The 11,303-nt window shown below is 48.4% G+C and overlaps 1 protein-coding gene across 2 annotated transcripts; it reads right to left on the reverse strand.

Annotated features, from left to right (window-relative positions):
* Nucleotides 1-7,799: 7,799 nt before the first annotated feature.
* On the reverse strand, nucleotides 7,800-11,213 carry COPS7A (COP9 signalosome subunit 7A). Of its 2 annotated transcripts, XM_030451564.1 has the most exons (8): nucleotides 10,940-11,213; nucleotides 10,743-10,818; nucleotides 10,087-10,175; nucleotides 9,809-10,011; nucleotides 9,250-9,355; nucleotides 8,731-8,882; nucleotides 8,329-8,394; nucleotides 7,809-8,014 (listed from the first exon to the last, which is right to left on the reverse strand). In XM_030451564.1, the coding sequence occupies exons 1-7, from the start codon at nucleotides 11,099-11,101 to the stop codon at nucleotides 8,361-8,363; spliced, it is 822 nt and encodes a 273-aa protein (XP_030307424.1). In that variant the 5' UTR covers nucleotides 11,102-11,213; the 3' UTR covers nucleotides 7,809-8,014; nucleotides 8,329-8,360. The 2 variants fall into 2 exon arrangements, with proteins under 2 accessions (XP_030307418.1, XP_030307424.1); XM_030451558.1 differs by having other exon boundaries at nucleotides 7,800-8,394.
* Between the last annotated feature and the right edge of the window lie 90 nt (nucleotides 11,214-11,303).

Raw genomic sequence — 11,303 nt, forward strand, 5'->3', positions numbered from 1 at the left:
TTGCTGTACAGTTTTTCAAGATCTCAGCCTTCTGCAGGCATGACAAAGCTCTGGTAGTCTAGGGAAATGGAAAACAGCTTCAGCTAGAAGACAACCATGTGCTAGCTCTGGATAGCGAAGACAGGAACCCAAGAGAGAGTTCTAGAGATCTGAAACCTAAAAGTAAGTACAGAGAGTGTCTTGGGAGAGTCTCCCCTTTGCTAGTTCTGAGGCTGACAGTTCTTTAACCTCTGACTTCAGAGAATAGGAGTATTTTTCCCTAAGAAGGGAACCTCCATTGACTCCTCCAGTTCTCAGAGGCACGTGCAGCTCAGGGTTTTACTGAAGAAACCACCTCAGCTACTCCAGGCTGGAACTGATCCAGGCACAGCAGCACTTTTTGATCAGTGGCTTGAGGGTCTCTCAAAAAGTGGGGACAGTATGGGAAAGCAAGGAGAAAGAGGGCAGACCTGGACCCCAGGGGGATTAAGGTGCACTACCACTGGTGCCTTATGCTGAGTGAGTGTGAGTTGTGCCTGAAGCTCGTTGGTATCACCAATACCCTGTTCTGATGAAAATTCACTTACTGATCACTGACGCAGGTTATTAATCCAAAGGAAGAGCCTGCAGAGAATTGCACCGGGGCAACAAAAAGGTACATGTGCACAATGATTTACTCCTCTTCCTTGGTGTTGAGACAAGCTGTGAGAAGCTCTAAATTGTTGTAAGCAGGTGCCCAAGCCTGCATGTGCAGCACTGCTGTGACAGAGCTGCCTGAAGACAGGAACACACGTGCAGTCAGAGAGCCCACTGCTGTTAACACCTCCCTGCATTTAGGCCACACTGACATCTGGTTGATTTTTTTTTCCCACTAGTTACAGTTTCAGGTGGAATAGTTTCTTGTTAAAAATTGATGTATCCTTTTTTATAAAGTTCTTAGCCTCACTGTCTCAAAATTGTTCCTGTCCATCAGCTGTCATATTTTTGGATTAAATAATGGGTTGGGTTCATAAAAGGCACTACAGCAACCTGAAGTTAAAGGCTACACCAGCACAAAGTATGTTACTTAGCCACACAAGACTATGCTCTGATTTGAAAGTAATTATTAAAACAACAAAAGGGCTGATACTATAAATGCTAGTTCACTGACAGATCTTAAGTAATGGGGGAATAAAAGAGACCCCAGAATATGAAATTATTTCTGGTAGGATGCTGCTAGATTTGGAAACGAATGCTCATTATTAACTGAAAGAAGATATTAAGCCAGTGCTGATGAAGCTTTCAGAGGACCCAAGGAACGATGAAGGTGATAAATGATGTAAAAAGATGAGATACACAGAGCAGTCAGTAGCTACTAGTGTGGTGTTTATTTATAAACAATAAGTATTTTTGGCTGGAGAAAGACATTTATCCAGGAACAGAAATATAGTCTGTGCTCTTTCAAGATGGAGGACTATTTTCTGGAAATTCTAGAGGGACTCCAAAAAGAATTAGGGGGTTGGGAGTTAGCCATGTAAAGGAATAGTATTTGCATAATTTCCCAGCTGTGGAGATGGGCTACAGTCAGAGGTATAAAGCCTCAGCTCCCCAGGCCAGGAGGGTCAGGATTCTCCCCTGTATCACAACAGTGGACTGATTGTGTGAAACCTGAGCACTTGAGTAAGGAGCAGCGAGGATGACTTGAAGCCTAAAACACTGACTTGCATCACAACCTATGATGAACTCAAGACTCTGAGCTCATTTCCCTTGAGCACGGGCTGGCGTTTCCTATCGGTGTCTGAGCCTTCTGACAGCAGAGGGCTCTTCAGCCTCGCAGAAAACCTGCAGCTACCTAATGATGGAACTGGTGGTGAGCTGCAGCCCTTCACCTGTGAGCATGATCATCAGAGCTTACCTGGGTGTTGCAGCTCTTGCTACTCCAAATCTAGATGGGGTGTCTCAAAAAATAGTTGGAGAATGGGCACAGGAATGGGGTGAGGTAGTTGTTATCCAGGAAACGTGATTATAACTGTCCCCTCAGGCTCTAAAAATCTGTGAATCAGAAAGAAAGCTGGCCCAGTGCTAGACTGCAGGTGATGATGAGAAGGGGGAGGAAGAGACCTGGGGACTTGACAAAGACTTCAAAGCATATGGGATCACAGAACAAGCTGCTGGAAGCTGAGCTGTATGTGGGCACAATGGTTTGGAAAACAAATATGCACTTCCATGGGGCGAGAGTATAAAATCCCACAGACAAATGCCATTCCATGGCATTACCTTCAGTGCTGTAGAACAGCAGGATTTAAAATAGACCTCAATACAGAGTCCAGGTAAAAGCCACCTGCTTGGTTTTTGCAACATTTTTCTACTTTGCAAAACTCTCAAATAAATGACTTGGTTTTCTTTTTCAGCTCTTTCTTGAGTGTAACTACTTTTTTTCCTCCTGGGAATTTTCTTTTTTAAAGACAACGCTTCCAAAAAAAGTTCTCATGGAGAAACTCCACTTTGGTTATTATTGCCTCCACCATCTCCTAACATCTCTCTGGTTTGGCTGGCTGGGTTTGTAAATTCTGAAGGCACTTAAATCAAACCTCAGGAGTAGAGGATGGGGGAAAGGAGATACAAAAGAAGGCGGAATAAAACAGACACTACATATCTCCAGCTGCTGGTGCCATAACGAGCAGAGATAAGTTGGAAGTAGAGATACCAGCCTTATGACATTTATTCCTTACTAATAAAGAGAAAAGGAGAACAAATGTTGCAAAAAAACCAAAAAAACCAAAAAAAAACCCCAAAGCCAAAAAAACCCAAACCAAAAAAACCCCATGAGTGAATAAACAAAACCCAGACACATTACCAAATTGGATGAGGGCATCACACAGGAGGATGTAGGCAGCCTTAAAAGTGCCAGTAACAGCAAAAGAAAGCTAGTAGCACAAAGTAAAAGGGAAAAGGCACAATAGGGCCTGAAAATCAAGACTTTGTTAGCTCTGAACTGGAGCCTCCTTGGTTCCAAGCAGCAGAAAGGACAGACTTAGGATCAGCAGTGATACCTTAACTGTCAGCACTTACTGAGGCATCAAGGAGAAGACACAGGCAATCTGAGAGGCGTTCCTAGTAGCTATAGATATGTGTTACTGTTGCTGTGCAAGATGCTGATAAGACTTCACGTGTGGCAGAGCACTGTGCTCATTGCTAGCCAAGAAAGCTTAATTTGAAGTGGAAGTAGGTGCAAGCTTGCAGGGTAGCCTCCAAGCTATGGAGAGCTCACAATGTATGGAGGAGGCTGGTTGGTTAGGTGTGCAAAGCGAAGTCTTTACTCAGGGGAAATAAACGCCAGGGAGAAAGAACAGCTACAGCTAAAGCTGCACTGACACAGGCGTGAGAGAATATGAGCTAACTATGAAGCCATTTAAGCTGGAAATGAGAAGTTTCTAACTACTACAGCAGCCAGGTTCTGGGACAGCCAATCAAGGGGATTTATGAGAACAATAAAAATCAGCTTTTGGTTAGCTTTCACTTGAGAAAGCTTTCACAAGGGATTATGAGACCATGTTGGTGAGAGACTGCATTCAGTCACCTGGAGGCTGCTTCTCACTTCTGCTCCCACCAAAGAGAGATCATCCATCTTCCCACAGCCTGAAGCCAATGCTAATGCTTCAGAGGCAAATGTGGGGAACCCCGCAGGAGACAGGGCAAACCCTCTCCAGGAACATTTTCTTCTGATATGAAGGAGCTGGACCCTTGTGTGTGCCTTGGAGCAGGAGAGCTTAGAGTTGCTTTTAATGCATGTAAAATGCTACAGTTATTCTGGCATATCTTTTTACCCACAGAAGGGTCACAGCTCCTGAATCCAGCTGACATTTCGGTATCTATTGAATTCATCACAACATGAATATAATTACACAAAAAATTATGCTGCAAATGAGCTCCTTCCCTGGCACTGGCAGAGCCTGCCACCAGCAGAAAAGGAATAGAAAAATCCAACCCAGTTCCACACTGCACCAGCAGTAATGCTTCTGCAAAACTGGAGCAGCCTTGAAGTGAAACACCCAAGAGGTGGGTGGCTGAGGAACCAGTACAGAAAGCAGGTGGGTTTTTTTTCTGAGCATTGCAGCTAAGCAGTGACTAGTACTAGGGAAAAGGAAGAGGAAAGAAAAGCCCTGTAGGTGGGAGCATAGATAAGCACCCATGTAGAGAACGTCAGAGAGGGAAAGAAGCAAGAGAATGAAACTGAGTAGATATTCCAGGGCATTAAAAAAACAAAAAAAAGGACGAGGATGTCAGGGATCTGAAAGCTGCATGTGCAGCTACTGATATGGACCGTGGGACTCCCCTGACTACTCCAGCTTGTACTGTGCTGCACTCCTGCAAAACCAGGACTTCATGCCAGTGTCCTGGTCTGGCAGTGGCAAGGGGCAGGCACAACTTTCAGTGGCAAAGCAGGGAGCCTTTGCATGACGGTACATCCCCACAGGAAGCACAGTGGGACACCCATCCCACTGTCTCAGTTCACCCAACAGACCAGGCTGTCAGGCACTCATCTTCCACAAAATGCTTTTGGATAGATGGTGATCCAGTGCCCTGTTGGAGGCAACCAACCCCTTAGATGTCTCATTTTGGGAACAGAGGCAAGGGCAGCTTCAGCTACCCCTATAAATGAAGTGTTGGCTGCCTTTTTGCAGGCCCCTATTGAGGGCCATTAAGCACAAGACCACCTCTACTTCCACAGATCCTCCAGCACAAATCACTGTAGGAGGGGGAGAACTGAACAGGTCCTGTCCTGCCTCCTCCCTTTTCTGAATCCAGATATGAAAGCCCCACATATAACAAGCAACGAGGGGTTGCAAGGAGTCTGTGCAAGAGTTGTTACACTGTCCATGCCAGGGCTGTCAGATATCCTCCTCCTCAAGGTGGGATGAACACTTCTCCATAGCCTTTCTTCTACCAGCCCCTTTGCCAGGGCTTGGGATGCTCTGTGTCCAGGTATATGTGTTCTGCTCTACTCAAGGTCTCTTTTCTCAGTCTTTTATTCAGGAAAAAAACAGGGTTGAAATGCAAAGACATTTAAAATTAAAATGAAAACTTATAATAATGCTCAGTACTTATCTCACTCTTGCCATCTTCAAAGTGATTTATAAATGTTAACTAATTAATTAATCTTCAAATCCTCTCTGACTGAAATTTAGAGTCGTGGCTGCAGTGAGCAGGAAGATAAAAAGTGTGAATTTCGAGGTGATGGGCAAAGGGAAACCTCTGCTCCTGCCCACTGTTTGCCACCTACCAAAGCAATTTGCAGCAGTATTTCCATTCTGCACCACACACTTCTCATTTATTTTTCAGTTATACCAAAGGTCTGAAGTAATTTTACCTGCTACCTTGTGCTTCCTTTTTCTTAATGGAGGTCTTAAAAGGCATTCCTATTGAAAAGAGAACAAAATGGAAGGCTTTCAGAGCTGTGTAGATACTTCTAGCTCATACATGTTTAATCCTAAACTCTCCTGAAATCCACAGCACAAACAGCCTTGAGAGAAAGGGGCAAATAAGAAAACAGGAAGGCAGAGCAAGGCCTGTGGATGAGCTTGCTAAATGTTATTATTGGAGAGTTGAGCTGAACCTCACGGAGGGGGGGACAAGCTGGATGCCACAAAATGAAGTTATGGCAGATGGATGCAGGCTGTAATTTAGCTGTGAGGATCTGAGACTGGGGCTTCAGCATAGCCAAGGTCTGGTGGGGCAAGGCCACCCAGAACCCCTTGCTGATCCATGCTCTGGTTGCTGTCACCCACATATGGGGTTTTGTGCTCACAAGACCAATGCCAGTGTGTGCTCAGGTGCTGCTCCACCTTGCCCTGTGATCTGCAGGGTGCTCACTTTGATTGCATGTAACCAGCACAGAGCTCTTGGCTCAGGCAGGCAGGCACCCAGCTCAGCTCCCAAGTTCTGTAGCCTGGATTCAAACTGCGGATTTTCTATGTTTTAAAACACCCTTTGTGCCCAATAGCCACAATACAGCTAAAGACAACAAAGCCCAGCAGGTCCTAGAGGAGCTGAGATGCTTGGGATAGAGCTGTCACAGCTGCTCTTCCTAAGCAGCAACAGGACTCTGTGAGGGATAAGCATCTTCCGCCACTATTGGTAACTCCCACTCTCCTTGGAGGTGACACTGTCCCAGCTCCAGTCAGACCTCAGCCACTAGAACCTGTGCTTTGTCCTGCTGCTCAGCTCCATCACAACCCCATTCTCCTCTCCCCTTCCCATCACACCCCAACAGCTTTGCAAGTGGCTCCTCTTTCAAAGGGCAAGGAGGTGCCAGACATTTGGCAGGTGCTCAGGGCTCACCAGGTACCACCGCCTCCCCTGCCGGCACCTTGGTCCTAGAGCAGCCCTTCCCAGGGAGCAGGAGAATCAGATGCACACAAATGCTATTGCATTGCTTCTCACAGACAAACGCAAATGCAGGGAGCACAGTGACTTTCCTCACCGAGAGAGACAAATGAAGGTGATGTGATGCAGAGGGAGGAAGGCTCAAGGTAATTTAAACAAAAGCCAGAAGCATTGCGACAACTCCTCCCTGCAACTCATGGAAATCACAAGTGACTCCCAATTGCTACAAATGAGACAGAATTCTCCCAGTGGGCTGAGACAACACTGGTTTAGCTGTCCCCTTAGGCACTCCTGCAGCCAGATTTACACCAGTTGTCTGGGTAACTGGAGGCCAAATCTCTCTGCCAGATGAGTACAGCTAAGGGGCTCAATGCCTAGGGGCACAGCATGGGGGAAAGGTGTGAAGGTGCCCTGGCTCTTGGACACCTCACCCCAAGAGAGGCTCAACCCATCCCTGCCCTTGGCCCCGGAGTCCAGAATAGCAGAACAGCAGTATTGCACAAACCAGAGTTTTGGGGTTTGTGGTGACCTTACTACCACTAAAATCAGCATGGTCTCATCTCCCCTCCCCCTTCATCACAAGGTTTGATCCCTCCTACACTCTCCTAGCTCCTGCTCTTGCTTCTCTGCGCTTAAAGCTGCCTCTGAAGAAAACTCAACCAGGCCAGTGAGTTGGAAAAGTCTCCATGCAAAGACCAGGGCTTTCCCATGTTGGTTTAGTTTTCCAGTGGTTTGCTCATGCACAGGCACTCAGGTTTAGGGAATAAAATTTTAGCGTTTAGCACAAGGGAAGAGGCGGAACGACACCGGGGGTGGGAGTCACAGTGTCAAATTACATTTACATCAGCATACACCAGGGATGAAAAGCTGTGCAACACTTACATCCCTCTGACTTGGCTTCAACCCAGCCTCAAGGATGCATCTTCTGAAGACTCGAGTGGGTTTTTTTTCTGGGTATCTCATGGGAGGTAATTTCATCTGAAAGATTTTTCTTCAACAGACTCCAACATCATCCAAGCACAGCTTAAGCAGCATCTATACCATGAAAACTCTCTCTCTCTTGAGGTACCGACTCTGTTACCTTCATGTCCCCACACCAGGTTCTCGTTTTGTTCAAGGTCACTGGACATGTAGTATAGACACTTTTTCCCCAGACTCCACACCTGACTCTGAGATTACCTGAAAAGCACCTCTTTTGAACATTCCAAATGCAAATCATGCATATGAGAAACTCTTGAAATAAGACATAATTTGTTTCCGTATTATGGATTCTCATCCCAGCTCTACTGAGCTACCGTGGCATGGCCCTTTGGAAAAGGAAGCAATTATTTTGAGGATATATTACATCCAGAAATGGGACAGAGGCTCTCAATATCACAACTTGGTTTGGAACATCCAGAATCAGTACATGTGACAAAAAGACACCATCACAGGCGCACAAGTTTCTATAGATATGTCCATAGATCTGTATTTTTATTGTTTAATATATATTTATAATATATTTATACATTTTTAAAAGAATCCCTTCAAAAACTACCCCTCCCACCTAGTAAAACAGATTAAACAATCAAAGATGGCAGCTGCATCCTGGAGCAAAGTATCCCAGGGTCTCATAGAGCCAAAATGATTGCTAAGCACCAGCGCACTCTTTCCAGGCTCCTGTGATGCCCTGCAGGTGCAAATGTAACCAACATAGTTTGACAGCTCTTTAAATTGACCTGTCGAAAGGCAGGGAGAAACAGATGGCCATGGTGGTGTGGATTTGAGGGGTAAGGGAAAGAGCATACAACTGGGAGAAGCTTCGAGTGTGAAATGCTGTAATGAGGAGGGGGGAGGCACTGCCTGGAAAGTTGGTAAAGGAGGTAAGAAAGAGAACACACACAGAGAAGAATTAGCTGGCAAGATGGATCACAGAGAAAAACTTGGAAGCATCACACTTGGGACCCTGGCTACCCTTCCATCCCCCAAACCTCTTCCTCTCACCCTCCCAGTTTTGAAGGGAGATCCAACTAGTTCTATTTAGACCAAATCTTCGCACTGCCCCGGAGCCTGTGGAGAGAGGGGGGAAAAAAACAATTCAGAGTGGACATTTAGGCTCATCCCTGACTTTCTTATCTGAATGCACACAAGGAAGAGCAGCTGACATTCTCAGCAAAAGGACACAAAGAAGGCTTATGAATGCAGCTTCAGTTCAAGAGTTGCAGAGATCTTCCCCAAATTAGCAGGAGATGACCTCATCTGGGACTACATCTCCAACTGTCCCCTATCCTGGGCAGTAGACCCCAACAGCCTGTAACCTCACCACTCTGGAACAAGCCACCCCTCAGTTCACCTCCCAAAAACACCCATGCACAGTGGCTCTGGTTATTTGTCCCTGTTCCTCACCCTTTGGCTTTGGAAGGTTTCTTGCTCGCCTGGCGCTGGTTGGTGCCAGGGGCTGGCTCCCTGAGCTCTGTTAGGTGCTGTTCCGGGTCTTGGGACGTGGCTGCTGCAGCTGCTGCTGTTGTCACTTTAATGGTTTTCTTCAGGTTTGCCACCTGCAGCAGCAGAAAAGCAAGAACCAAGGATTTTCCAATGATTTCTTACTTTGTTTTGTTTTTTTGTAGTTTGTTGGGTTTTGGTCTTGTGGGTTTGGTTTTTTTTTTTTCTTTTTTAAAGCAAGCCTTGGGTTTAAGAGCTGCAAGCTCAGATGAAACAAAGAACTACCAGTTTTCCAGACCTCTGCATTACAGAGGAGTGTTAAGCTGCTTTAGGACTCTTCTTCAGGCATAACCCCCTGTGGGGGGTCTGGCCTAGGGAAAAAGGTAATGCCTTACTTAAGCAAAGACTGCAAGAACCACAGGGTACTGGTGCTGGCTGTTTCTAATTGAAGGTCACTGTCTGCTCCCTCCTCAGCCCACTCACCTCACTCTCTATCTGCTGCTTAAGTGCCAGCTGTTGTTCCTTATGTTGGTTGGCCCTGCTAACCTGTTCTTCGATGCCCGACAAGACAACCTCACAGCCCTGGCACCTGGAGAGAAGACACAGAACTGAACAGGCCAGGTAATTGACACAGCATAGAAAGGAACATGAATGATGACAGATTTCAACTCTCAAGGCCAAAAAAGACCATCAGGTGATGGCAACACTAGGCAGGAAAGGCACAGGAGCAGGAGTCCACTGTAATGACATTATTATCTGGGAGGGGGAAAAATAACAAAGTGACCCGAGGTTAGGAACTACAGGTAGACACTGTGAAAGCCTCTTCTGTGCAAAAGTAGCTGTGGTCCCTTCAGAAAAAAAAAAAAAAAAAAAAAGAGGAGCATTTGGAAAGCTGTTTTTGGAAACTTACTTTCCATTGGAATACGGGAAAGGAGATGGAGTAGGCCACCTCAGGACACAACCCACCCAAAAGGAGCCAGGGAAGCCACCAGCCACTCCTGCAACTTCAGGGTTGTTAGCACTGAGTCCCTCCCCTCCTCACCACTCCTGCAGTGTGCGGGTGATGGTGCCAAGCTCCTCTCTCCGGATGTCCCTCCCAATGCTGTAGTCCACCTCCAGGCGCTGGTTCCGCTGATCCAAGCTCCCTCGCAGCACATCTGCATACACAGCCTCAATCACGAGGTCCTCCAGTTGCCGGACATTCTTCAGCTGCAACTGCTCCAGCAGCACTGAGTAGGGGATGCACTGTGGAAACATAAAGGTAACTAGTATGAGATAATCCCAATGGAAGGAGAACTCAGGGAAAAATAGGGCCACTACCTTGATCTTGGCAGCCAGAGTGACGACTGACAGGTGCCTCAGCTTGTTCTTCTGAGCTTCTGTCAAGGGCGGGAGGTTCGCTGCTTCAGCTATTGTCAGAGGGAAAAACAGGGTATAAGACTTTATGCCTTGCTTTCTCTTCCTGAGCACCGAAGCATCTGCAGCATACTTGTTTCCTAAAGCACCTGCACACCAGTCCTCCAAGCGATGCTTCACCTTGACAAGCCATCTCCATTTAATTCTTTGCTCAAAAGACTACTGAGCAGCCTTTCCTCCCCTTACCCTCAAGCTATCCTCTCCAGCTGTCCCACACCTTATTTACAGAGGCCTCCACATCCCAGCAGACACCTAAGTGGACACCCTTGCCCCTCAAAAACGCCTCTGTCAAGATTTTCTTAGAAACTACACACGCAGCTGGCAAACAGCAGCATTAATTATCATCAGGTGCTCCAGCGGTTTGGGCCCAAAGCACCCATAAGGTGCCTGTCAGGGCGCAGAGAAGGCTCTTGCTGCCACGGGGGATGCTTGGAGTGAGGGTCTACAACATCTCGGGGAGGGAGAGGAGGGCTCTGGCCCGTTCTCCACACCGAGGCACCGGCATCACGGGGATGGGAAGGGTCCCCCGAACCGCGTCGCGCCCCCGTGGCCTAGCTCACCCAGATAGTCCGCGTAGGTTCCGTAGGCGAAGATGGTCAGGAGGCGAAAGACGGGGGAGAACTCGCTGTCTGCCAGCTGCGGGGACACAGGGTCAGGCCCCGCCGCCTCCGGCCCGGGCCGCAGGCAGGGCCGGCAGGCCTGCCGCCCGGAGCGGTCCGCGGGGCCCGGGCCGGGCCAGGGCCAGGGCCGGTCTCACCTCCCGGACGGCGGGCATGTCCAGCAGCTCCCCGAAGACGTAGATACCCGGGGCCTCCAGCACCTGGTGGATGAGGCTGGCGAGGGCGGCGCCGCGGGCCGCCTTGGCCAACAGCAGGAACTGCTCCTGGCTCTGGCTCGTCACCTTCCCCTCGGCCGCCATGCCGCCGCTGCCGCCGCCGCCGCCAACCCGCGCGGGGCTCGGGCCCCGCCGCACTCGCCCTCCCGCAAGCCCCGGCCCCGCCGCCGGGCGCCACCCCGCCCCGCCACAGCTCCTCTACGGCACCGCGGTCGCAGAGCGGCCGCTTCCGGGTGCGACGCTGCCCGACCCCGCCGCACCGCGCCCGCCTCCGACCGGGGGAGGC

This window comes from Calypte anna, chromosome 1 (genome assembly GCF_003957555.1).
Source record: "Calypte anna isolate BGI_N300 chromosome 1, bCalAnn1_v1.p, whole genome shotgun sequence".
Classification (NCBI taxonomy): Eukaryota; Metazoa; Chordata; class Aves; order Apodiformes; family Trochilidae; genus Calypte; species Calypte anna.

Coding starts and splice junctions, on each gene's coding strand:
- COPS7A (XM_030451558.1), bottom strand. CDS start 11,101: ATGGCGGCCGAGGGGAAGGTGACGAGCCAGAGCCAGGAGCAGTTCCTG. Junction 10,819..10,939: donor ACATGCCCGCCGTCCGGGAG/GTGAGACCGGCC, acceptor GTGTCCCCGCAG/CTGGCAGACAGCGAGTTCTC. Junction 8,395..8,730: donor AAACCTTCCAAAGCCAAAGG/GTGAGGAACAGG, acceptor CTCTCTCCACAG/GCTCCGGGGCAGTGCGAAGA.